The 23,854-nt window shown below is 40.8% G+C and overlaps 1 protein-coding gene across 1 annotated transcript in view; it reads right to left on the minus strand.

The window, feature by feature from the left end:
• FAM189A1 (family with sequence similarity 189 member A1) overlaps positions 1–23,854 on the minus strand; it is a 413,737-nt gene that overhangs the window by 43,412 nt on the left and 346,471 nt on the right. The window contains exons 5-6 of the mRNA XM_018552286.1: positions 18,424–18,584; positions 16,159–16,294 (exon numbers count right to left, since the gene is read on the minus strand). Coding sequence (XP_018407788.1) covers positions 16,159–16,294; positions 18,424–18,584 — 297 coding nt within the window. The remainder of the gene's footprint in view (positions 1–16,158; positions 16,295–18,423; positions 18,585–23,854) is intronic.

The raw sequence follows: 23,854 nt of genomic DNA on the forward strand, positions 1-23,854 counted from the left end.
TTCAAAAAGTTGTGTCTAAAACAATGTCTGAGAGTGTTTATAAACTAGGTTCAGATGCAAGTTAGAGAGATACACAGTGACCTTGTTACTTTGTATCTGCTCTGTTTCATTTGTTACAAAAAAGGAGAAGGATAGAGAAAGATGGGGGGTTTTTTTTGGTGGCTCCAGAAAGAACAAGTCCAAAAGAAAGAAGCGCCCCATTGGCGCGAAATGCGTTGAGCGTATAGGCAGTGCCTTTTTTTCCAGCATTGCTAGCAACATATCACCCAGACAAGCTTTGTTTCTTCCACTTGAGATACCATCCACCATTATTTGTCTCATTTTGAGTTGCCTTGTTAATATGTTATTATGATGCTATTTCCTAACATGTATGGGATTATGATCATTTAGGCAAAATATCTCAATTGTGGTGTATAGGGGGTGCATATTGAATGCTTTTATTATATATTGTTCAATAAATTCATATTTTTTATACTTCTATGAGACTGATATATATCTTTTGGACTTGTTCTTTCTGGAGCCACCAAAAAAAACCCATCTTTCTCTATCCTTCTCCTTTTTTGTAACAAATTTATTAGGGGTTGGTCTCCAGAAAGCAGGGATCTGTGCATCACCAAACAGTTTTGCTGCTCTGTTTCATTCACCTGCAGATCAAAGGGATGATTTTTAATATGCCAATTAAAGCAACCTGACAGGTAAAAAAAAGTTTTATAATAATAACATTTGTTCCTCTTTAACCCCTAATTAACCTTTAGTAAATCCCCATTAGCCTTAATTAACTCTTTTTTCTTTATACCTATATTATTGTCCTGTTTTTTTGTGTATTTCTATTTTTATAACCATTATTATTTAAATGTTATTATTCTTAATTCATTTTGAAGGGTAATTTTTTTTGGGTTGAATTAAAAAAAAGTGCAATATTAAAAATAAGTCTTATTTTTGCCAGAATCATTATTTTAGTGTCAGTTTAAAGGAGAACTATGGGGTTAAGGCTTTTCCCCATAGTTCTCCTTAGGGTAATGGGAGGACACAAACTAGTGTCCTCCCGTCACCCTAGGCTCAGTATACCGCTGCTGCTCGCGGTATACTGAGACGCCGCATCTGAAGCGGATCCCGACAATTATGTCTGCATCCGCCCAGCTGCGTGACTGACAGCTGGCTCTGCCTATCTAGAGGCAGAACCAGCTGTACTTGCCCCCTCCCCTGTCCGTTCCGCCGGTCAGCGTTGGCGGATCGGGGAGGGGGGAATCCAGCCCCTCCCCTGTCACGGCAGAGAGCCGTGACAGGATGGAGAAGTGAGCGAACGCCGGTATGTGTTCGCTCACTTCCCGATCTACTAAGCCGACCTGTGACAGTCTCATTGTCACAGGTCGGCTAGAACTATGAGGTGAGTGAAAAGCACTCGCCTCATAGTTCTCCTTTAAACAGGACAAATTAGTAAATAAAATGTATACTTTTCAGGTAAAGTAGCTATGGGGGTTATTCACAAAGCTGCCAAAGGCAGCCGAGTGAATAACCCAGCTGAAGTGAACAGAGCTGAATGACGTTTGGCTATTCACTTCAGCCCTGTAGGGCTTATTGCAGTCATATATCGACTAAAATCAGCCGTACATCGGCTGCCTTCGGTTGCCTTCATTCTCATAGGGGCCTACCGACAATAAGTGAATAGCCGAATACCGCCGAGCGGCATTCGGCTCGGCTATTCTGCTCGATATCTCCGAGGTTACGAGCAGAATAGAAAAAAATTAAAACAAATGAAAAAAATGTTTAAAAATAATTAAAATAAATGCAATTTAAAAAAAAAAGTTAAGAAAATAAGTATACAAATTTTAATGAAAAAAACAACAAAACAGGTCTGGTAGGAAAGTTGGGAGGGACCCCCAGGCCTGGCAGGGCAGGAAAGCGGGGGAGAACGAGCGAGCGGCTCCCTCCTCCCTGCCATACCAGGCCACATGCCCTTGCTTTTCCAGCTACGCCTGGATCCTTTGTCTCTTTTGTGAAAAACCCTCAATATTTTTTTTTAACTAGCTTTAGCTAGTGCACTGGTCAACATAGAAAACAAATGTTTAAAAAAAAAAAATTCTGTGGATTGTATGAAAAATAAAATAATTTTAAAGGACAGTATTACCAAATGAAAATGTTGCTTGTCCTAAACACACATACACCCACACTACTTTATTTTATTGACAAAGTTATTGACAAAAATGTAAACATTCCTCTGGTCCATAGGGGGGGGGGGGGGTACAGATGTGACAGCTGTACTGGTTAATTTAGATCTGTAATATGTGCAGGAGAAGGTAAGAAAGCTTAAAGTGTGTATAAAGCCTGCACCATGTTTGTCATATTATTAATCCTGTTTTGCCAGGTAATTTTTTTTATTTAAACTAAATCAGGTTTTAGAGCTTAAATATCTAAAACAAATAAATAGCAGTGGCCATTAACCAGAATAGGATTAACCTGCTCTAAAGAAAAATAAAAATTCCAATTAATGCATGAAGTTTATAGCAGGATGTGACTACAAATTCATAGAACAACAAGGTTCAGAGCTCTGGGTGGTCTGATAGTAAATTAAACACTGCATTATGAGAACAAGAGCATAACACTTTTCCCAGCTTTGGTTATCTTTAGGCTGAATACATCTGCCATTCAATTCCAAAACATTTTGCTGTTTTACTTATTTTTAATGTCATCTCTGTTCTCTAAAAGAACATTCTTCATTTTTTTTTATTTTCAGGAAAACAGATAATAATAATAATCATCATCATAAAGTTAACGTGTATAAAAAGGCAATACAGATTTTTTAGTCTTGGATAGTGCTGATGGGTAAGGCTTTTATTGCCGTCTGTTTCCTCCCTCTGTGGGGTTCAACCCTCTATTTGGACAGTAAAAAAAAAAATCTAATTTCCGAAAATTCAATTTTGATTTCACCAGAACAAGAAGTGAGGAGAACTCCTCCAGTGGGCATACCCGTCTCGTGCCAGCTACCTAAGGAGTGAAAATCCCCACTTTTTGGAAATTTTCCCCAACTTCCTTTTGTGTCTCTGAGAGCTTAAAAGAAAATGTCTTGAACACAGACACCAAAAACAGCCAGATAGGGATTTTAAACCTTCCCTTATCCATCAACTTAAACTTCTTTGGACTATACATAGAGGGTTATTCACAAAGCTTCCGAACGATCTAGCCGCAGCTTCGGCTGATCCTTTGGCTAGCTTCGGTTACGGGAGCCCTTTGGTTCAGTTGAACCGAAGGGCTGCTGTACGGGCTATTGACTATAACCCGTACAGCTCCCGAAGTTGGCCGAGCGGCTGGGTCGAGCCGGAGGCATATGCTTCGGCTTGACTGGGCGTCATCTCACGGCTGACTCCGGCCACTTGCAATGACAGCTCAGCTTCCCTTGGTTATGAGGTAACCAAGGGAAGCTGATCTGTCATTACAATGAGAACTCGGCCCTTACTCATCCCTGCTAGGCTGCCGGCAGCTTTGAGCTTGCATGGGGAGAAAGCACATCTGAAGGGCTGTTTGATGGAGATGCTTGCTTTGATATCACCCCAGTGAGCCATGTAAATATATTGCAGAGAGACCTACAGGTAACTAGGTAACCAGGGGACACTGATCTGTCATTACAATGAGAGCTTAGCAGAGCCGGCTTTGATATCACCGCCGGCTCTGCTAAGCTCTCATTGTAAAGACAGCAGGTCCCGGCCAATAGAAAACAGTTGGGCGAAGCTAGCTGTCACTGCTAGCTCCGTCCAATCGTTTTCTATTTTTTTTCTACTTTTTTAACTGGTTTTCTATTCTGCTCGGTACCACATTGGTAGCCAAATCAACGGCTTTCGGCTATTCACTCACTGCTGTTCAGACCCTATGAGAATGGATAAAATGCTATGCATTTGCAGAGCCACATGGCCCATCTTAAAGGAGGACAGATGTGTCACACAAAGAAGGCTGTTTGGTCCAGGTTTTCACTGATGATCTAAGGTCTGTAGTGTGATGCAAAAAGAGGATAAAACTTATCTAAAAGTATTGCTATTCTTAAACATAAACGGAATGAACTTTCTGACTTTAGCACAGTCAAAGTATTTCCTGAAATTACATAACTCATAGCTACCACTGCTCACATGTGTAAATGCAGTGTATGTGTTTGTATGTTAGGGGAGTTGCCAAGATTGGTCAGATGATTCACATTTCTACATGTTAGTGTGAAATAGAGCTTTGGTAGAAATAATTGTTAGTTTAGAAGATACTGCTGGAACAGCAGATAGATGGGGGTTTATTTACCAAAGATAAATAGGCTGATCACTTAGCAAGGGAATTGTTTCTTCAAATAAATGTTTATTAGATATTTCAAACAAAACAGTGAGTGGACTTTGCTCAAATGAGTCAAGGGAATTTTTCCTTAACTTGACTCAGTGAATGTGGTGAAAATTCATTTAGCAAAGAATACACAATTTAAATAATACAAAACTGTATTTTTGCCTGCACATGATTGGATGATGGGAGTCAGAAGAACTCCACCTTATTCACCAAAGTTACTGTTAACATTAACAGTAACCATAGAGTTTACTTGATAGACAGAGATAGGGATAGTTGGCAAGAATAATCTGAATAGCAGAAAGTCAAGTTACACCTAAAACAGATCATTAATGTTTATTACAAGAATTGCTGCGTGCAAACGTAGAGGATTGTAAAAGACAAAAATGAAGGCTATAAGAATTATGATTTTTTTTCTCGGTGAATAGAACTCCTCCAATCCTTTATTTTGAGACTGATGTAGGTTTAATGTGTGATTCATTTCAAGTATGATAGGCATGCCTATTTAAATTTTGCAGTGGGAATGTATGAACTAGCTCATATGCACGCAATCAAGAAAGTGGCATTGAGCTGAATTCTTCTGAGAAAATCAGCAGATGTGGTATGTGAATTCTTGAGATTCAAGAAGTGCTGCTAAAAATGTAATAATGAAAACAAAATAGAAGGAAAAAATGCCAAATGACAGAGGATTGGGAATTGTTTTGGAGCTAGAAGTGTGGGCAATCAGCCTATTTTTTGTGTATGGTAATGTACTACTGTCTATAATATGGGAAACTGGACACCCGCCAACTCAAACAGCTTTCTGCAGGCAATGTCCTTAAACTGCATCTGGGGAATAATCTGTGGTTACTGAAAATTCACACAATATATAGTTGTCTATTTCCTCTTGTTGCCAAACAATGAAATGCTAGTGTCGGGGGCTGCTGTAAGTATTCTTACCGCTGAGTTTCTTCCAATAAATCGTTGCACAATGACAATGTTTTTTTTAAAATTGTTTTAACATAGCTACATTGGAAAAAAAAACTTGCATCATTATAATTTAAAGAGTAGGTCATGTTATGCTGCTAATAACCTTTTATGATAACAGTTGTCACATACAATTGGCAAAGCTTGCACAAAGGGACTGAAAGAAAATATTGATACGGTGTATATGGATATAATACTTTAAGGTAGCCAGAAGATCATTAGAATAGTTTATGCCTTCCGTTGGCATCACAATGGGCAATTTATATGTATGGTACAGGGCCACTCTAAACAAATATTGCTGCTTTTAACTGTCTGGGATTTGGCAGCAACAGCTCTAGGTTGAATTTTTTTTTATCTCTATCCCTTATTTGGTTCTCTCAGCTTTAGGCCAGGTCAGGTATGTAGGCTCTATTTTGTTATTCCTATAAAGCAAGTGGAAAAATATACTTTTCTTGATCTGAAGCCAAGCAAAACAACAATGGCACAGCAAAGCAGATGATAGGATTCAATTGGAAGCTAATGCTGATATCCTGCTTGTTGTAAGCAGCTGGTGTAATCTCAAGGGGAATGTACTTTGTGTTGGTATATATTTTATTTATTATGTTCAGGACTTAAATATACAGTACACATAATATATTTTTAGTCAGATAAATATGAAATGAATATATCAAATTTAAATTTCCAGCCTGCAAGTAGAACTTAAGGCTAATTTTCACATATTTTCAAGACTATTCTTAACTGTTTTGCTGAGAAAAAGCTTGACTACAGAGCCCGGTAATTCAAGCTTAAATCTACAAACACAAAATAATAAATCGGAGGAATGACTTAACCCCCCTACTACGCCCTCCCTGAATGCTCTCTGCAGCTGAGACTTTGAAACTTTCAACTAGAGAGAAACAGTGTGAAACATACAGTTTCTTGTATGTACCTGTCTCTAGAAAGCCATAATGCTCTGACACTCCCATTTCATAGACGCACCCTGCATTTTTCATGTAGTTCTAAACTAAAGATATAAAAATAGTTAACATAAATCTATAAAACATTTGTTCTAAATCTCATAAGTTTATAATGACAAACAATAAAATAAAATTGACCCAATATATATTTTTTTCCTATTAAAGTAAACTTTTCACAGGACTAGGCAGTGCAAAACTGATTGATTTAAAAATACATAAGCAGAGATTACAAAAGCAACATTTTTTGTTTGCCAAATAGTCAATTCACAAGGCAAACTAGGACTGATCTGTACACATTGAATATCACTGTATGATTGGGTTCACGGATCTCAAACTCTATGGGGTCTATTCACTCAGCTGCCATAGGCAGCTGAGTGAATGACCGACCTGAAGTGAAGTGAGCCGAACACTGTACGGCTATTCACTTCAGGCTGGTATGGCTGATTTCAGCTGTACATCGGCTGAAATCAGCCGTACATCGGCTTGCTTTGCATGGCTTCGGGTCGGCCGAACATGCTCAGCATGTCGGCTGACCCGAAGTGCAGAAGTAGTTCGACTCAGCCCATCCAACATCTGGATCGGCTGAGCCGAACCTCCGGCAGGCTACTCACTGCTGTTCGGCCTATCCTTATAGATGCCGAACAGCAGTGAGTGAATAGCCGAATGCCGCTCGGCTATTCAGCTCGGTCCGTCAGAGGGACCGAGCAGAACAGAAAAATAGTAAAAAAAGTTTAAAAAAAGTAAATAGAAAATGATTGTGCGGAGCTAGCAATGACAGCCAGCTCTGCCTGACAGTTTTCTATTGTCCGGCGTTTCTGCTGCCGTAAAAAGAAAAAAAATAGTGAATAGCCCATACAGCACCCCTTCGGTTCTACTGAACTGAAGGGGTCCTGGGGCCGAAGCTAGCCGAAGGATCGGCCGAAGCTACGGCTAGATCCTTCGGCAGCTTCATGAATAGACCCCCTATGTGTACAAATTACCATGCACACATGTGGGCCCGCAGTCCAAGCATATCGTAACATTTTGTTTCTACTTGTGTTCATTTCCTTTAGTAAATCAGGACCAATTAGGTAGATCAGTACTGATCCCCTCTCTCTTGACTTTTATTGCTTTAGTTTGTTTTAACAAAATTATGTATGTATACGAATTTATATAAACATTTATATTCTTTTGGCTTTAATCTAGCATTTTTTGTTCAGGGGGTGGGGGGTGAGGACTAAGCAAGGTCCACTTTAATAGTAAATAAGAATTCACTTAAGTCTTTGTGGCCATGAACTAAAACTTAAGTACTTTAGTTGTTCTTCCTATACAGGAGCCATAAACAGAACACAAAATTCACAATGACAAGGTCGAGAGGACGAACCAAAGAAGTCATGTTTGGCAAAAAGCATCTTCCCAGCACAGCATGAGCACACTTAAATGTCCGACATCTCATAAAATCAGTGGCAGATCCCACTAAAACTTATCAATCACTTTCAAGCCAGCACTTGTGTCCAGGACTTAATTTAAATTTGGCCTTTCATAAAACTAAATGTGACACACTATTATAAAGCTATTAGGAGGAACACTTTTAGTTCATGTTGAATCTTATGTCAATATACTGTATGTCCTCTGACAAAGTCAAAAAAGAGAACATTTTTTAAAATAATTTAAAGTCATAAATGACAATTTTTACAAAGAGATTGACATTCACTGCCTGCATGTGAAATTTATCTGAGAAAATATGACGAACGAATGTGAGGTTTAATAGAGTGTCTGATATGTTAAGATGCATGACCAAACTCCATTAGGTAGACATTCTGTTTCACATTCTTATAGAGCACAATGGTGAAAATTGAATAGTTGGGAAGATGTTGTATTAAAATCTAAGCTTCGTCACTGAGACTCAGGAAAATAGATTTTCAGCATTACAGGGTTATTTATTTGTTTTATTTCAGACTGGCTGAAATTCTGCTTCTGTTAAAGTTCTCTAAAAAAATGAGAAAGATACATTTACAAAAGGCTGTTGCTAGACAGGTATACAGATGATACGAATGGCAGAATATCTTGCTTTTTTCCTAGCTTTAATTTACAGTTTACTTTCTTGTTCTCTACAATAGATCTGAATCTTTATTAATTCAAAAACTTTTTGAAATTCATAATTTCATATTTTATATACTTAAACGTTTTGCTGTCCTAAGCTGCCTGTAATTGTGTATTTATTGAAAACCTAGGGGTCTATTCACTAAGCTGCCGTAGGTTGGTGAAAGACCAACCTGAAGTGAAGTGAGCCGAACGCTGTTCGGCTATTCACTTCAGGCTGGTACGGCTGATTTCCACGCGAAGCTGGTACGGTGGCTTCGCGTGGCTTCGCGTGGCTTCGGGTCTGCCGAACATGCTCAGCATGTTCGGCCAACCCGAAGTGCAGAAGGAGTTCGACTCAGCCGAATGACAGCTAGCTCCACCCAACAGTTTTCTATTGTCCGGCGGTTCTGCTGCCGTCAAAAAAAAAGAAAAAAAACTCTCCCGGGCGCTATCTTTTTGACTCCTCTTAAAATTTAAGGAAATCTTCTCTTCCGAAGCCATGTAATAATAGCCATTATAATGATAGCTCGATATTATCTGCATATGTGTAATCACTTTATTTAATTCCCCATTTCCTTATCATGTTTTCTTAACTTAAACAAACACTGCCACTTTGCCTATTCAGAGTACAGTGACAATATCCCATGATAGCCAATCAGCCTAGCTAGGTATACTCACTAATTCATGCTTTCTCCTGTCCTTGCTCCTGGGGGTTGAATGGAGCAGAAAGGTATAGGTATTTATGGATGGGGAGAGGGAAACTAACGTGAGCCTGTAACATTATTCTGCATGGGGAGAAGCACAAGTCTGTGGCATCCAACTCAAGCAAAGTGACCTCATCCACTGCAGACTTTAAATTTGTCATTTACACTACATAATCTGAGAAAAAAACAGAACATTAGGTCCTACTGAGAAGAGAACACAGATCTCAGCATGCTTTATTGTAATGTGAGAAATGTTAATGTATGACATGTGCTCTCTCTGGGGATGCTAGAGACAATTAACTTTGTAATATGTCACATTCTGGAAACAACATAAGGAATTGCACACTACTACCATAAATCAGGCAGTGTCCCCATATTTGCACACTTTAGCATACATTTCTAAACTCTCTCCAGAGAGAAAGGCAGAAAGAGGGAAAAGCTTTAAAGACCTCTTTATAATATTTTACATTTCACTAGGCATTATGACAAGGACTATTACTGCCTTAGCTGATTTCCCTTTAAGATATTCAAATGTTGCCAGTTTGCTCCATATTGGAGTTCTTAACACTTCTTTTGACCATGTTTAAATAGGAAAGTGATACTGAACTGTACAGAAACATAAGGCAGGGAACTTTGTACTATACAGAGGTTATCCTGGAGTCTGAAAGCTAATACAGTGCCCCCCTGACCCGCAGAGGCATGAGGTGGACCCCAAAGGGCAGAGAGGGCTGACATTTCACTCTCAGGGGAAGATCCTTGGCCAGTGAAGGGATGTGTGATGAAAGAAGTTGGGCGCCAGTCACTTTAAGTGCCTTTTTACATTTTTTTATTGTAGAACATTCATGGCAAAAATATAGAAAAGACTCCAGACTCACCAATTCCCTTCCACAGTGCAGAATCAATAGGAAAACAGGCTGACACAGGGTAATAAAGCAACAGCTGAACAGGGATAGACATGAGATCCTCCACAAAAGAGACACCAGACTTGCTCCTGAGGTCCATACCAATACTAGGCACCTCCAGCAAGCAGCCATTCAGCTCCTCTGGTTCTCTTCCTCATCTTGACCCTCCAGGGTCCACATGTGTGGCCTCCTCCAGGCTTGCGGCCTAGTCAGCATTTCTATCTTTGAGCATCCCACCCCCAGGCTACGGTGCTATATAAATACAGGTATTTATTAGGGATGCACCGATATATCGCTCGCCGAAACATATCGACCTAAAATTGCACTTTTGGCATAATGACGAAAGTGCAATTTTCCTGCCGATACATTGGCGCACCCTGATTTCTTTCCTCCCCGCTGGGCGCTTCCCCGTGTCCCAGCGGGGAGAAGAGAAAGTGACAGCCGGCCGAGCACTGCAGTGGAGAGCGCTGTGAGTGTCCAGCGTCTCCTCCCACACCGCTCAGCCGCCTATCACAGTCCGGCAGAGCGGTGTGTGGGCGGAGATAGCGCTGTCACAGGAGGCTGGGCTTTCCTCTCTACACCGCTCGATCAGCCTCCTGTGACAGTGTTTTAGAGAGAAGAGCAATGTACACACACTCAGTGATCAGTGATCGCTGAGTGTTTGTACATAATTGAGTATATGGTATGTTAACTATATCCTCAATTATGAATGAATGGGAGTGATCTACATCACCCCCATCCATTCATAATTGTGGTTATAGTAAACAATGTTCTCATGTTATCAATGAACAGGAAGACTCATAGAGGATTCCTGTTCATTGATAACAGGGGACACAGAAAAAGAGATAGAGGACTTTGTGTTCTCAATCTCTTTTTCTATTTTAAAAGGTAAATATCAGGGGTCTGTTTAGACCCCTAATATCTCCCCAAAGCCCCTAAAAGTAAAGTAAAAAACAAAAATATTTAATAAAAAATGAATTAATAAATACATATAAAAAAAATTAAAATTTCCATTTCGGTGCACCTCTAGTACTTATATACCACCGACAATCCTTGCAATGCTTTACATACTGCACATCATCATTTCCTGCCTTCAAGGAGTTTACAATCTAAGGCCCCTATCTTACATACATACTAGGGATGCACCGATACTGGTCTTTCGGTATCGAGTATGAGTACCGATATTTTGCTTTCGGTACTCGCCGATACCGAGTACTGATACCAGTGCTTCTGCTGGCATGGAGCCAGCTTACCGGACAATCAGGAAGCCAAGCGGCTTCATGTTGTTTGGCCAGCTAGATTGTGATTGGCTTGTTTTGAAACCGGTTTCCCAGTCAATAAGCAACGAGCTGGCTTTCCCGGCCAATCAGGAAGCATGGCAGCAGGTAATGGCCCTCCCCCCGGTATCCTGATTGGTCGGGAAGCCGGCTTCATACTGATTAGCTGGAAATTCGGCTTCCTGGACAATCAGCATGCAGCCGGCTTCCCGGCCAGTCAGGAACCCGGGTCATTACTTGCCACCCAGCTTCCTGATTGCCCGGGAAGCTGGCTCTATGTTCCCCTGCAGCATTGCAGGCCAGAGGAAATGTTCCTCTGATCAGAAGTTCCTAAAGGTATCGGGGAAGGTATCGGACTATTTGGGCGAGTACGATTACTCGCCCAAATACTCAGTATCAGCACCAATACCGATACAAGTATCAGTATCGGAGCATCCCTAATGTATACATACTGGGCCAATTTAGACAGGAGCCAATTAACCTACTAGCATGTCTTTGGAATGTGGATATGTGAATACCCAGAGTAAACCCATGCAAGCACAGGGAAAACCTGCAAACTCCTTGCAGATAGTGTCCTGGGCAGGAATGAAACCAGGGATCCCCAGTAGTACACCGCTGCACCACCCCAAAGCATACTTGACAGTTTTTTTATCCTTCTAAAAAATTTTTTTCTAAAATCATAACGCTTCTAATATTAATTTTTGCTGTAAACATACAGACTTTAGTATGACTATTAAAGTGAGTGTTATGTAAGGATGACCATGGACAGAGAGCCCGACAGTTGCAGGAGGGATGGGGGGGGGGGGACCCGGCAGCATACCTTATTCCTACGGGTGAATGTCCCCTCCTCTTACTGCCGACATATATCAGCATGCTGGCCACTGGCAGGTAACAGCGCGTGATGTCATCACTCGCTCGATGTCACAGCGCAGTGTTACCCGGCACCCGCTCCGGGTCACACCCTGCCCTGTGAAGCCCCTGTTTTAAGCATTTCTTAAAAGCTAAAGCTTGAAATGTGAGGCTTTGTCCAGATCATTGCTGTCTAAGGCTTCAAATGGAAAATGAAGGTAAGAGCTGATAAGGGACACATGCTGAAGCTGATATATAACTCTTCAAATTGAGGATCTAAACTGCACTCCAGCAGTTTAGCATAGACCCTATTAAAGTAGGAGAATCGATAGTGAAAGTGATAGCTGCCCTTCACCATTTTATAGTGCTGTAATGCCACAGAGGCTTTCATCTTCCCTGTATATCACTGTATGACAGTGCACCAACTCCATTATTTACTGTACAATTCTATAATAACCTTTATAGTTAATCATATAAAAAGCAATCGTTTACAGGATTTTATTACAAAGAATTAGATTTCAACTGACACATTTCTGTAGAAAACAAGTAATCACACTTTTGAGTAGACAATCCCACTATTCTTCTTGTTCCAGTTTTTGTGCATGACCCCTGTTTTTTACATGATTTTTCTATATTGTCTTTTTTTTTTTTTAAATGTAATGTAATCCATACTTCTCTAAACCAAACCTTTAATTTGGCATGTGAAGAACTGGACAGCTTTAGCAATAATGGAAGTTGGAATGTTAAATATACATGCTGTGGCCCCAAAAACAGCACGGAAAGTGACATGACTGTGTATATACAATGGCACAGGCTCTAGTGGTATAACATACCCTTAGAGCCATTACAATCTTCCAGTATAGGTTAAAACTACACATGTAAATTCTGTTTAATTACAAATGGATATTCGTACAAATTTTGTTAAATTCAGATGTTCGGATGAATCCAAATTTCAAACTTGAATGAGTCAGAATGCAAACTAATCCGAATGTTCCTTTTAACGAAAATGCGGAGCCATCCAAATTTTGTTCAAAACTTAAATTAATCGGACATGTGACTGTTCTCTGGCCAAACGGATTGGGTTTTTTTTGGCTGTTGGGGATGGCTGTCGAAAATTCGGATGGATCCGAAATCCGAATAACTAACCAAATTAAATTTTGGATGCGAAATTCAAAAAATGAAAGAAATAAAAATCTGAACTGATCCGAAACAAAACATTTTTTGGGGGGGGGGGTTACATGTCTAGTTAAAACAATATTAATAGGAAGAACAGAATGCATGATCTGACATCTCTAGCTTGCTTATACTATGTTTGAACACTTGGAGCCAGCAGAGGACTAGAGTGGTTGGAAGCTTCTCTAGCTTGGTCATAATATAACCTTGGGGACACAACACAAAAACTGTCTTTATTTATGTGTGAGAACATTTACAACAACAGTTATGATTATTGTTAGTAAATATTTCATATGAAGAATATAATTTAATTTTTAAAAACATTTTCTGGCAAAAGTGTGCATGTTGGTGCACGTGACTAATCGGGATGGAGTAGAGGCATGGGCAGAAAGGCAGAAAAAGGAACAATGGGGCCTATTCACTAAGCTGCCGAAGGATCTAGTCGTAGCTTCGGCTGATCCTTCGGCTAGCTCCGGCCCCAGGACCCCTTCGGTTCAGTAGAACCGAAGGGCTGCTGTACAGGCTATTCACTATAGCCCGTACAGCTCCCGAAGTCAGCCGAGGTGAAAGCCGAAGCTTGCTGAACGGGAGTTCCCCCGCTATATATTTCTCCCAGAAAGGTTAACTCTGCTCGATCGCAGAGTAAACCTTTCCCTGCCCTGTTTTCTTTTTTTTTTTGCTTCTGACATCGGAGCCGTTGGCTGCTGTCAGAATTAAAAAAAAAAATCACCATAGGAATGCATAGCTAGATAGCTATTGGCTATTTTAATTTGCAATAGCCAATAGCAAACTAGCTATTGCACCCACCCACTGCTGCTGTCAATCACCAGAGGGGACCTGAAGTTCTCCATCAGGTCCCCTCTAGTGATTGACAGCAGCAGAGGGCGGGTGCAATAGCTACTTTGCTATTGGCTATTGCAAAGTGAAATAGCCAATAGGAATCTAGCTATGCAAACTATTGGCTATTGCAAATTGAAATAGCCAATAGGAATCTAGTAATGCATTCCAATCTGCAAAAATATTTTTCTTTTCTTTTTTCTATTCTGACACGGCTCCGTGTCAGAATTAAGAAAAAAAAGAAAAAGCAGTGTTTCTCTCCTGGGCGGCCGGGAGCGGGAGACTCCCGGAGCGCCCGGGAGAGTTTTCTTTTTTTTTGACGGCAGCAGAACCGCCGGACAATAGAAAACTGTTGGGCGGAGCTAGCTGTCATTCGGCTGAGTCGAACTGAGTCGAACTCCTTCTGCACCTCGGGTTGGCCGAACATGCTGAGCATGTTCGGCCAACCCAAAGCCACACGAAGCAAGCCGATGTACGGCTGATTTCAGCCGATGTACGGCTGGAATCAGCCATACAAGCCTGAAGTGAATAGTCGAACAGCGTTCGGCTCACTTCACTTCGGGTCATTTATTCACTCGGCTGCCTACAGCAGCTTAGTGAATAGACCCCAATGTGTGTACAATATATATGTAAAAGGAAGTGAAAAAACTGTGAGAAATGAATGATAACAGGCTTAGACCTTTTGCAATAAAAAAGTAGTAAATGCAAAAACATTGATCTTATGATCAATGGGCATTTTTCTAAATTTTGCAATTAGGTCTTCAAAGCATGGCACCAGTGGTCAGTGGACTGCAGATGCAATTCATAAAGGCTCTTGTGATGTATTCCCCCAGCATCAGGTCCTTATGACAGTATGGGGTTGGAGGATGTGTGGCAAATATGGTCGCTGTGCATTCTGCGAATTAATTAGTATATGCCCGAATATAGTTTTAGTATATTCGGGCATATAATAATTAGTTATTTCTAATTTGGACGAACCTCCGAATCAACAGAATTTCATTGATTTGCAATTTTATCTGAATCCAAATGCACATGTCTAGTCACTGGGATAGGAAGACAGACAATAAAATTTGCAGGATACTCTAATCTTTTCCCATTCTAATAAAGGAGAACAATGAGGTGAGTGATTTTCACTCATCCTCATAGTTCGAGCCAACGTGTGACAATTAAACTGTCACACGTCGGCTCAATAGATCGGGAAGAGAGCGAACACATAACGTCACTCGCTCACTTCTCGATCATCTCCCTGCAGAAAGCCGTGACTGTCACTCATCCCCGCTCCTATCCTCCAGCGCTGCCTCTAGATAGGTAGAGCCAGCTGTCAGTCACACAGCAGGCTGGATCTCGACAGTAATGTTGGGATCCGTCCCAGCTGCAGCGGTCTCAGGATACCGCGAGCAGTAGCTCGCGATCTACTGAGCTTTGGGTGATGGGGGCAAGTACAGCTGGTTCTGCCTCTAGATAGGCAGAGCCAGCTGTCAGTCACGCAGCTGGGCGGATGCAGACATAATTGTCGGGATCCGCTTCAGATGCGGCGTCTCAGTATACCGCGAGCAGCAGCGGTATACTGAGCCTAGGGTGACGGGAGGACGCTAGTTTATGTCCTCCCGTGACCCTTAGGAGAACTATGAGGAAAAACACTAACCCCATAGTTCTCCTTTAAGTACATGTGATTAATTTACTAAAGGAGTAGAGGCTGTTTACTTAGCAAATTATTGTTTACATTGAAAGTGATTGTTAGTAAATAACTGTGTTCACCTAAAAAACCCAATCATGTGACAGCCCCAGAGCTTATTTCTTTAGAAATGATAAGCCATGCAAGTGAGAAGATAATACATTGTTTTATTACTTGACTCATTATTTCTGTCTTCTTCTAAAATATCCATGGCATTAAATTGAAAACATCACATTGTGTTTATTGTCATGGGAGTTAGTCTCCAATTATCAGTAGATGTCCAATGTGTGTACCTCCCAAAAATAGTAAATGTTTCTTTGTAGACACAAAGGATACTTTACAGGGAAAACACAACACAAACTTTTTTAGAAGCTGCAGAATCAAATTAGGAGTAAGGTATTAGTAAGGAGTAAGGTATTCGTGAACATTGCCTTCATATCTTACCTGGCTTACAGGAGTTTGGCCAACCACGGCTTCATACGGCGGTGGCAGCTCAGATGGATAGAGGATCCCGGGACTGTTTATAGACACCTCATATAATGTACTGAAAGGAGAGTGTGGGAAGTCCAGATGAAGTCCTCTGCAAAAAGAATTCCTGGTCATCACTAGATGTTATAAATGCCCTTCACAATTGATTAAACTTTAGAATCTCTCTGAATGTATGATTATTGCAAATAAAACAGATTTACCCCTGTGCCTAATTCACTATATTTATCACACCATGATTACACTTTTGCTATCTAAATGTACCCAACACACCAGATTTAAATTTATTTGAGAAATAAAGAAATTGTGCTGTCGTTAACAAACAAATTGAATTCCATAAATACTGGCTGAATGTGTTTCATCTGCAAGTGAAACCACTGACATTCCTCAGGTCGGTTATTTACATATCAATAATTCAAAAATGCATGGCTGATTTCTTCTATTTTTAACAATTTCTTGCTTAGCTGACCCTCAAAGGGTCGCGTACTGATAGAATCCAAACTTTCCTTAATCAATGGCCTTTTGAAATGAATTTAGATATTTATTTATTATGAGAGTTAATAGAACATAGGATTCTCATTTGACCAGATGTTCTGATATCGGGGTGAACATCTGAGCATTTGGGCGAGTTCAAGTATCTATATCGGTGCACACCTAGAACCTAGCTATGGTGTCTTGCAGGGGTGCCTGGATCACATGACTTGCTGAACTGTATTATAAATTAAGTGGCAGGTAAAACAGTTCATATATAATTGCAGCTGAATATTTAAGACTAAAATGCATGTGGGTTGGTGTCCATTGTGTAACGGCATTGGTGTATTTAGATTTTGTGCTGCCCTAGGCAAAACTACACTCGTGCATCCCCCCAATCTAAATTTGCCCCACCCCTTTCTGTTTAAGCCATTTTGTGTAACCTGTCAGTCGCTGGATACAGCATGCATGCTGTATCCAGCGACTGACAGATTGCGTTAGTAGTGTAGTGGGAAAGCCTGGGTCTTAGATGGGCTGTAAAGGATATCTTGTGGGCTTTACAGGGTCTCCCCAAAGACCACCATAGATACTGCACAGCCAACCTGAGACCCCGTGGACCCCACCATAGATCCTGCCCAACCTACCTAAGACCCTGAAGACCCCACCACAGACCCCACACGGCCCACCATAGACCCTGCATAGCCCACCTCAAACCTTTCAGAGCCCACTACAGACTCTACCTGAGTTTACCTGACACTTTGGAGAGCCCATCACAGACCCTACACAGCCCACCATAGACCCAACATAGCCTACATGAGATCTTTCAGAGCCCACCACAGACCCCGCACAGTCCACCATATACCCCGCATAGCCTATCTGAGGCCCTGCAGAGCCCACCACAGACCCTGCATAGCCCACCATAGACCCTGCAAAGTCCACCTGAGACCCTGTAGAGCCCACCACAAATCCCACACAGCCCAATATAGAACTTGCTCAGCCCACCTGAGACCCTGAAGAGCCCATCACAGACCCTGCACAGCCCACCTGGGACTCTCAGGAGTCCCTTTCCCTGCACAAATGTGCTTCTCCTCTTACCTGAAGCCCCCCAGCCTACCTCGGGGTCATCCCCCATCAGATGGTGGGGTACGGGCAGCTCCGCTGGTTGGGCTGCATCTCACTTGGCCCTGACCCAGCCCCACCTCTAGTCCTGCCTCGGCCCCTCCTCCGGCTTCCAGCCCCACCTCCTCCTCCTTCAACGAGCAGCTCTCTCAGGTAATTTGCCTGATTAGGCAGCCGATGCTGCCTGATTGTTTTTAGCCCTACTCGCCGCATTGATTTGGGTATGGTGTTTTGCCACCCCTCTGGAAAGTGCCATCCAAGGAAAACGCCTTGCGGTGGATTCGCCCCTGCGTGAGGAGTAATGCATTGCATGACTACAACCCAGGGCACCATTTACCTTTTCCTTTTTTTTTACTTTATTGAAGTGTCATAAAGTATAATGTGTCATATAAGTCTATGCACCTCAGTGCCTTGTGATGCTTCCAAGGTGCAGCGAGTTGTGCTGTGCAAAAATATAGCCTGTCTGCATTTTTACCAATGCACTGCAAACCTCCTCAATGCAGTGTTGTGGTGTAAACAGAGCACATAGAGAACAATTATCAATTGACATGGTGTGAACAAGTGCCTAGCTGTTTACTTGCAGTTCGGGATGTTAACATCTTAGCAGTAGTTCCAGTGTACGCTGTTCCTCACCTTTGTACATCCATGACAGGTGTGCAGGTATATTCAGGTGGGTAATATGGAGGGGGTGGGATAGGTGGAATAAACTCATCAAAATCCAACATCTGGTGAAGAATTGTTCCATGAGCCATCATACAGTCCATACTGGTGGCGTGTCCTCTGTGTGGTAGAAACTTAAAAGCAAGACATAGAATCAACATCACACACAGAATACAAATGTAATAATATATACTGTATGTCATTAATCATTTCTATATACAGCATGTTCCTTTATAGTGTACACTAAAAAAGTAAATATTGGCAATCCAAAATGTATTTCGGTGTGATGTAGGAGAGAGGAAGACAACGAATGTATTTCAAATAACTTTTTTAATATATTTAAGATTTTATACAGTCTATCCACTTTTTTTTAGCTTCCTGTTCTCTTTTATAAAACATGCTAGCATAATTAAAACAGGCTGAAAATACTCTCAAAGCCAAGAAGAGACAGATGTACAAATTTTGTCTGATTTGTTTATCACCACTGTTGATAACATTTATAGACACATCTGGCATGGAACAGTACTACTTCACAGGCATTTGAAGGAAGACTCCCCAATATACATGAAATAGTTCAGGTGTACCCTGGCTGAAAAAGTGAACAAGTGAAGGTTAAAGAATTAGATCTTTGCATGTATGGCGAAAAATTACTCTAGTCACTGCTTACTTTAACTAGGTTCCATAATTACTGTTAACTGGAAAAAAATCTAACCTACAGCATGCATTTATTAAAGTGACACTAAACTCAGGAGTTAAGTCTTAAAAATGCATTCAAGTATCTTAACTATTAACAAAAATGTATTTCTGTATCACTCAGCTGTAGATCCCCAAATCATCTCTGAATTCATACTGACACAGTCCTTCCTTCTGGAGGGTGGCTACATTTGTTCCCCATGGTCCCTGTGTGTGTTGTAGAGCAGCCACCACTCCAAGCTCACTTCTGTGATGGACTACAATACACAATAGAACTAAGTAAACTAATGGGAAGATTATAGTCTATAATGAGAGTGAGCTTGGGGCGGTGGCTACTTTACAACACAAACAGGGACCATGGAGAACAAAAGTAGTCACCCACCAGATGGAAGGACAATGTCAGCTCAAATTCAGGGATGATTTGAGGATCTACAGCTGAGTGATGCAGAAATAAGATCCATTTTTGTTAATAGTTAAGGAACTTGAATGCATTTTTAAGATTTAACTCCTGACTTTAGTGTCACTTTAAAAGTAGTTACTAAGCATTGTAATGCAACAAATAAAAAAGCTGAATTCAGGTACAATAACAGGTATTCCCCCTAGTCATAGTTTTACCCAACCACGGATATAGCAATAGTAAAAATAGTTTTGTATCCTTTCAAATGACCTTTGTGTGTCAGCCCATTTATTGTGTTCTATTTAGATAGGCGACTATTTTATTATTAGACACAAAACAGCTTATCACCCTAACTGGTAATATCACAAATTATCCTAGCATCTATTAGGCGGTATCAATACAGCCTCATTATCTATGCTCCAGCAGGCTGGATGACACCCATCAATCCATTCTATTCCGTTTCTTCAGCGAGCTCCGTAATGTGAGTGCCAGGGAAGAAGCAAAGAAAAGACAGTAATGCTGAGGAACACTTTCAATTACATGGAAAAACAGTAGACTAATGAGCCTGTTAGAATGTCAAACCAGTACACGACTCAACAGGGACTGTTCTGGGGATCAAATGATGTAAAGGCCCTTTGACCCCTCTTCTTGTGCTGTGCTAAAGAAAAACCACAGCTAAAGCCATTCGAAGAAAATTGTGTCTCTATTCCTCCCTTAGGCAAGGTTCTGTTGTCATGCCATTTACCCAGGATGTCTAGCAGACTGGTTCTTTAACTCTTGCCTCTGGAAAGAACTGAGCTGATAATATTTGCTGAAGGCACAATTCTGTATTGTGCTTGAACTACTAAGTTCTTGTTTGTGCTGATGTCTGCTTGCATTACTGTGATCTACAGTCAATCTGAAAAACACATACGAAGAATATTTCACTAGTGTTTTCTGGAGGTTGCAGTTGTGTGCCACACATTAAAATGTTTGGAAAAATAATACTCTCTCTTCCTAAATACTTATAGCTACATTACATTGAAGATGTGTGGTGTTATTCCAGAGTGTAATCTGGCACTCTCAAGCAACTAGCAAATAAGAAATAAAGGACATATGTCCTTGATTTGTTTTTTTTGCCTGTGGTTTGATGCATATTGAAAAAATGCCTGGTGCTTGGTGCACAGTACACTAAAAAATTTCATTAGCAACTAAATTTATTTAGTTGCTTATAAAAGTCTTTGTTTACATCTTGCTGCTAGATTTCGTAGTCAGCAGAAAAATATAAACAATGGGAAGAAATAGCCAGCATGCTATTGGCTATTTCAAATCGCAATAGCAGGCTGGATATTGTGTCTGCCCACTGAGCAGAGGAGCCGTTCCTCTGCTCAGTGGGTCCGTTTCAATAGCCCACTTGCTATTGGCTATTTCAAATTTCAACAGCCAATAACAGACTGGCTATTGCTTCCAGCTGCTTAGTTTCACATGCTGGCTGCGAAAGCTAGCCAGCAGGTGAATGGAGCTTTGGGGGAAGCGGGGTGCTGCAGAGGGGTGTTTTTTTTAAAGTTACTATTAACTCTCAAGCAACCAGAAACTACAGTTATTCGGCATCTACTGATCCCCATGAGTGCCAGATACATGAGAGTTTACTGTATTTGTGCATTTATGGTTTTGCAACAAATTAGTAAACTAGTTAGCTTCTGTTAAAAAAAATCTCTAAATGATTGATGTGTTAGGATGCTAGAAAGAAACACTCCACTGATAAAAGCAAAGTATTAATTTGATAAAATTGTTTATATATCGGCAGAAGTTTCTTACAGTGAACCCTAACCCAACCTTACAAATCCCTGCTCTTGAAGGGGATAACAGTTCCATTCACTGTTTTAAGATTTAAAAGTTTACTTATTCTTTTGTAAAGATACTGCTTTTATTCTAGGTTTAACAATAACAAGAATAGACAAAGTAGCTTACTTTGAGAGTACATGACTACCAGTGCGATGAGTAGAGGTTTGTCTGAGTTAAGCCATTTTAATAACTGGCTTTGTTTTAAATGGGTAATCTAATAACACCTGCTGGGCAGAAATCTTTATTTTCTACTGCAAAAAGATTTTATTAGAAAATGCTGTAAATATTAGACATCTGGGGTTTCAGTCATGTAGGTGTACAATCAAGCCTCTTTTGAGGGTACTATTGTTTTGTGAAGTCTACAATCATGTTACTCTATAATACAACTCAAGTGATACTTGCAAAGAAATAAACCTGGCCCTCCTAAATTCACAAACAGCTGCCCAAGTATGGAGAATAATGTGTTGTTAATCAACACAGCAGTAGACTGTTTTATAATTTCTTACCTCTGCAGTAATTAGGCATGACTGTGACTGTAATTAAGGTTGTGACAGAAGGGTGAGGTTATACAGTTTTTTGTAAAGACATGTTATTTTAAATAATAGGATTTAATTTATGGGGAATTGTAGACAAAATTATAGACCTCTCTGGAAAGAATAAAGAGGACAAGATTCTTTTCATCTAGCACAGAGTACATAGTTGGGAAAATGGATGTACTGTACATATACAAAATGTAAATGATTATTTTCTGCATACATTCACCCTCACAATCAAAGGTGTGCAAACTTCATGTGCAAACCAATATATGACCTGGATTTGGGGTAGCAGAAAGTGAACCAATTCCCTCCAGCAGAAATGATTAAAAATCATAATGTACAGTTGAAGCCTGAATCTTGCAATGCTAAATCAGGCTCTAAGAAAAGCACCATGAGTTTGGGCAGTTGCTTTCATTTATGTAATTTCATAAATGTGAGGGGAAAAATGGTGGCCTCCATCTTTCAATGTAGGAGGAATCAATTGTGAAATCATTTGACCCTCTATCTACAAGCAGAGGAGACATAAGGGTATTTTGTTTGGCAGGGGATGGAGTCTGTATAGAGGATACCAGAAGTTTAACCCGTTAAGTCCTTATTGTTACGATGTGTGGATGGCGAATGCTTCCCGGCAGGAGGATGTGATTTTTTTCTGAATTCCGCCGGGAATGTGTTCAGCCGTTACCGGCTGTTTTATACAAGCGTTCGTCCAGCTCCACAGCCGGCCGATCGCATGTATAACCCAGCTCAGTGGTGCCCGGGACTGAGAACACTTTCAAATTGGCTCTTTGTACAGAGGAGGAGGAGAGATCAGCATTCCTCACCACTGATCTCTCCTTCTTCTCTTTCCAAAGGCAGAAGCGATGTCTATTACATCACTTCCGCCTTTAGCTATCATTTCTCTGGCTGTTATAGCCAAAGAAGAAGCTGGTGAATCAGATCAGTACTTTTTTCATTATATAGTAAAAAATAAAAACCCCAGTGGTGATTAAATACCACCAAAAGAAAGCTCTATCTGTCCCTAAAAAATGGTATAAAATGTCAGTCAAAGTACAGCAGCGCTGTACCCCAGTCATCAATTGGTTAACTATAATAATAGCAATAAACTTCTCCCATCTGTTCCTCATTGGTCTGTTAAATACACCATTGAAAATGTGTTGTGTTATATCTTTTTGATAAGTGCAATAAAAATAACTGTTGACCCTGTTAGAAAACCTGTGAGCTTATAACACCTATACAAACTGCCTCTGCTGCACTCCTATCAGTTCACATTGTTACCACTTCTCTCTGTGGACTGCAGTCTGCAGATTACCTCCCCACTGCGTTATGGAGTTGAGGAGAGGGGGAGGTGTTCTATTGTCCTGTCCTACAATGACACTGATGCTGCACCATAGATACAGTACAGTGAGTGACGGTGGTCAGGCTAAGACAGGAAGTGTGTTAGTGGCAGGCCTGAAAATTACTTAAAACCCCCCAACATTATATATTTTCTGAATGCCAGGACCCTATAGAATAAAATGGTGGTAGTTGCAAATTTTTATGTTGCGCAATATTAGCGCAACTCCTTATTAAACCCCAATATTTAGTGAAAAATGTAATTAAATGCCCCAAAACACAACAAAATACCCATTTTTTAATGAAATCTAAAAGATGAGGTTACAACGAGTAAAACGATACCCAACATGCCCAGGTTACAAATTGCGTGCATCCGTAAAACGGCGAAAAACCCCAGTACCCCAAAAAGTCCATAGAAGACACTTTAAAAGCCCCCACAGGTCATCAATTTAGAGATACCCCAAAATACTGGCCCTAGAATTATTGCTCTCACTCCGGCGTGCGCGGTGATAACCAACATGTGTCGCGCGTTCGTCGTTTTCATACGTAGGCGCACCCGACGCGTGTTTACGTGGCGACGCGCGTGCTCGCGGGGGCGGGGGACTTTTACATTTTTTTTATT

The sequence above is a fragment of the Nanorana parkeri genome, unplaced genomic scaffold (genome assembly GCF_000935625.1).
Source record: "Nanorana parkeri isolate BGI_ZX_2015 unplaced genomic scaffold, ASM93562v1 scaffold82, whole genome shotgun sequence".
NCBI lineage: Eukaryota > Metazoa > Chordata > Amphibia > Anura > Dicroglossidae > Nanorana > Nanorana parkeri.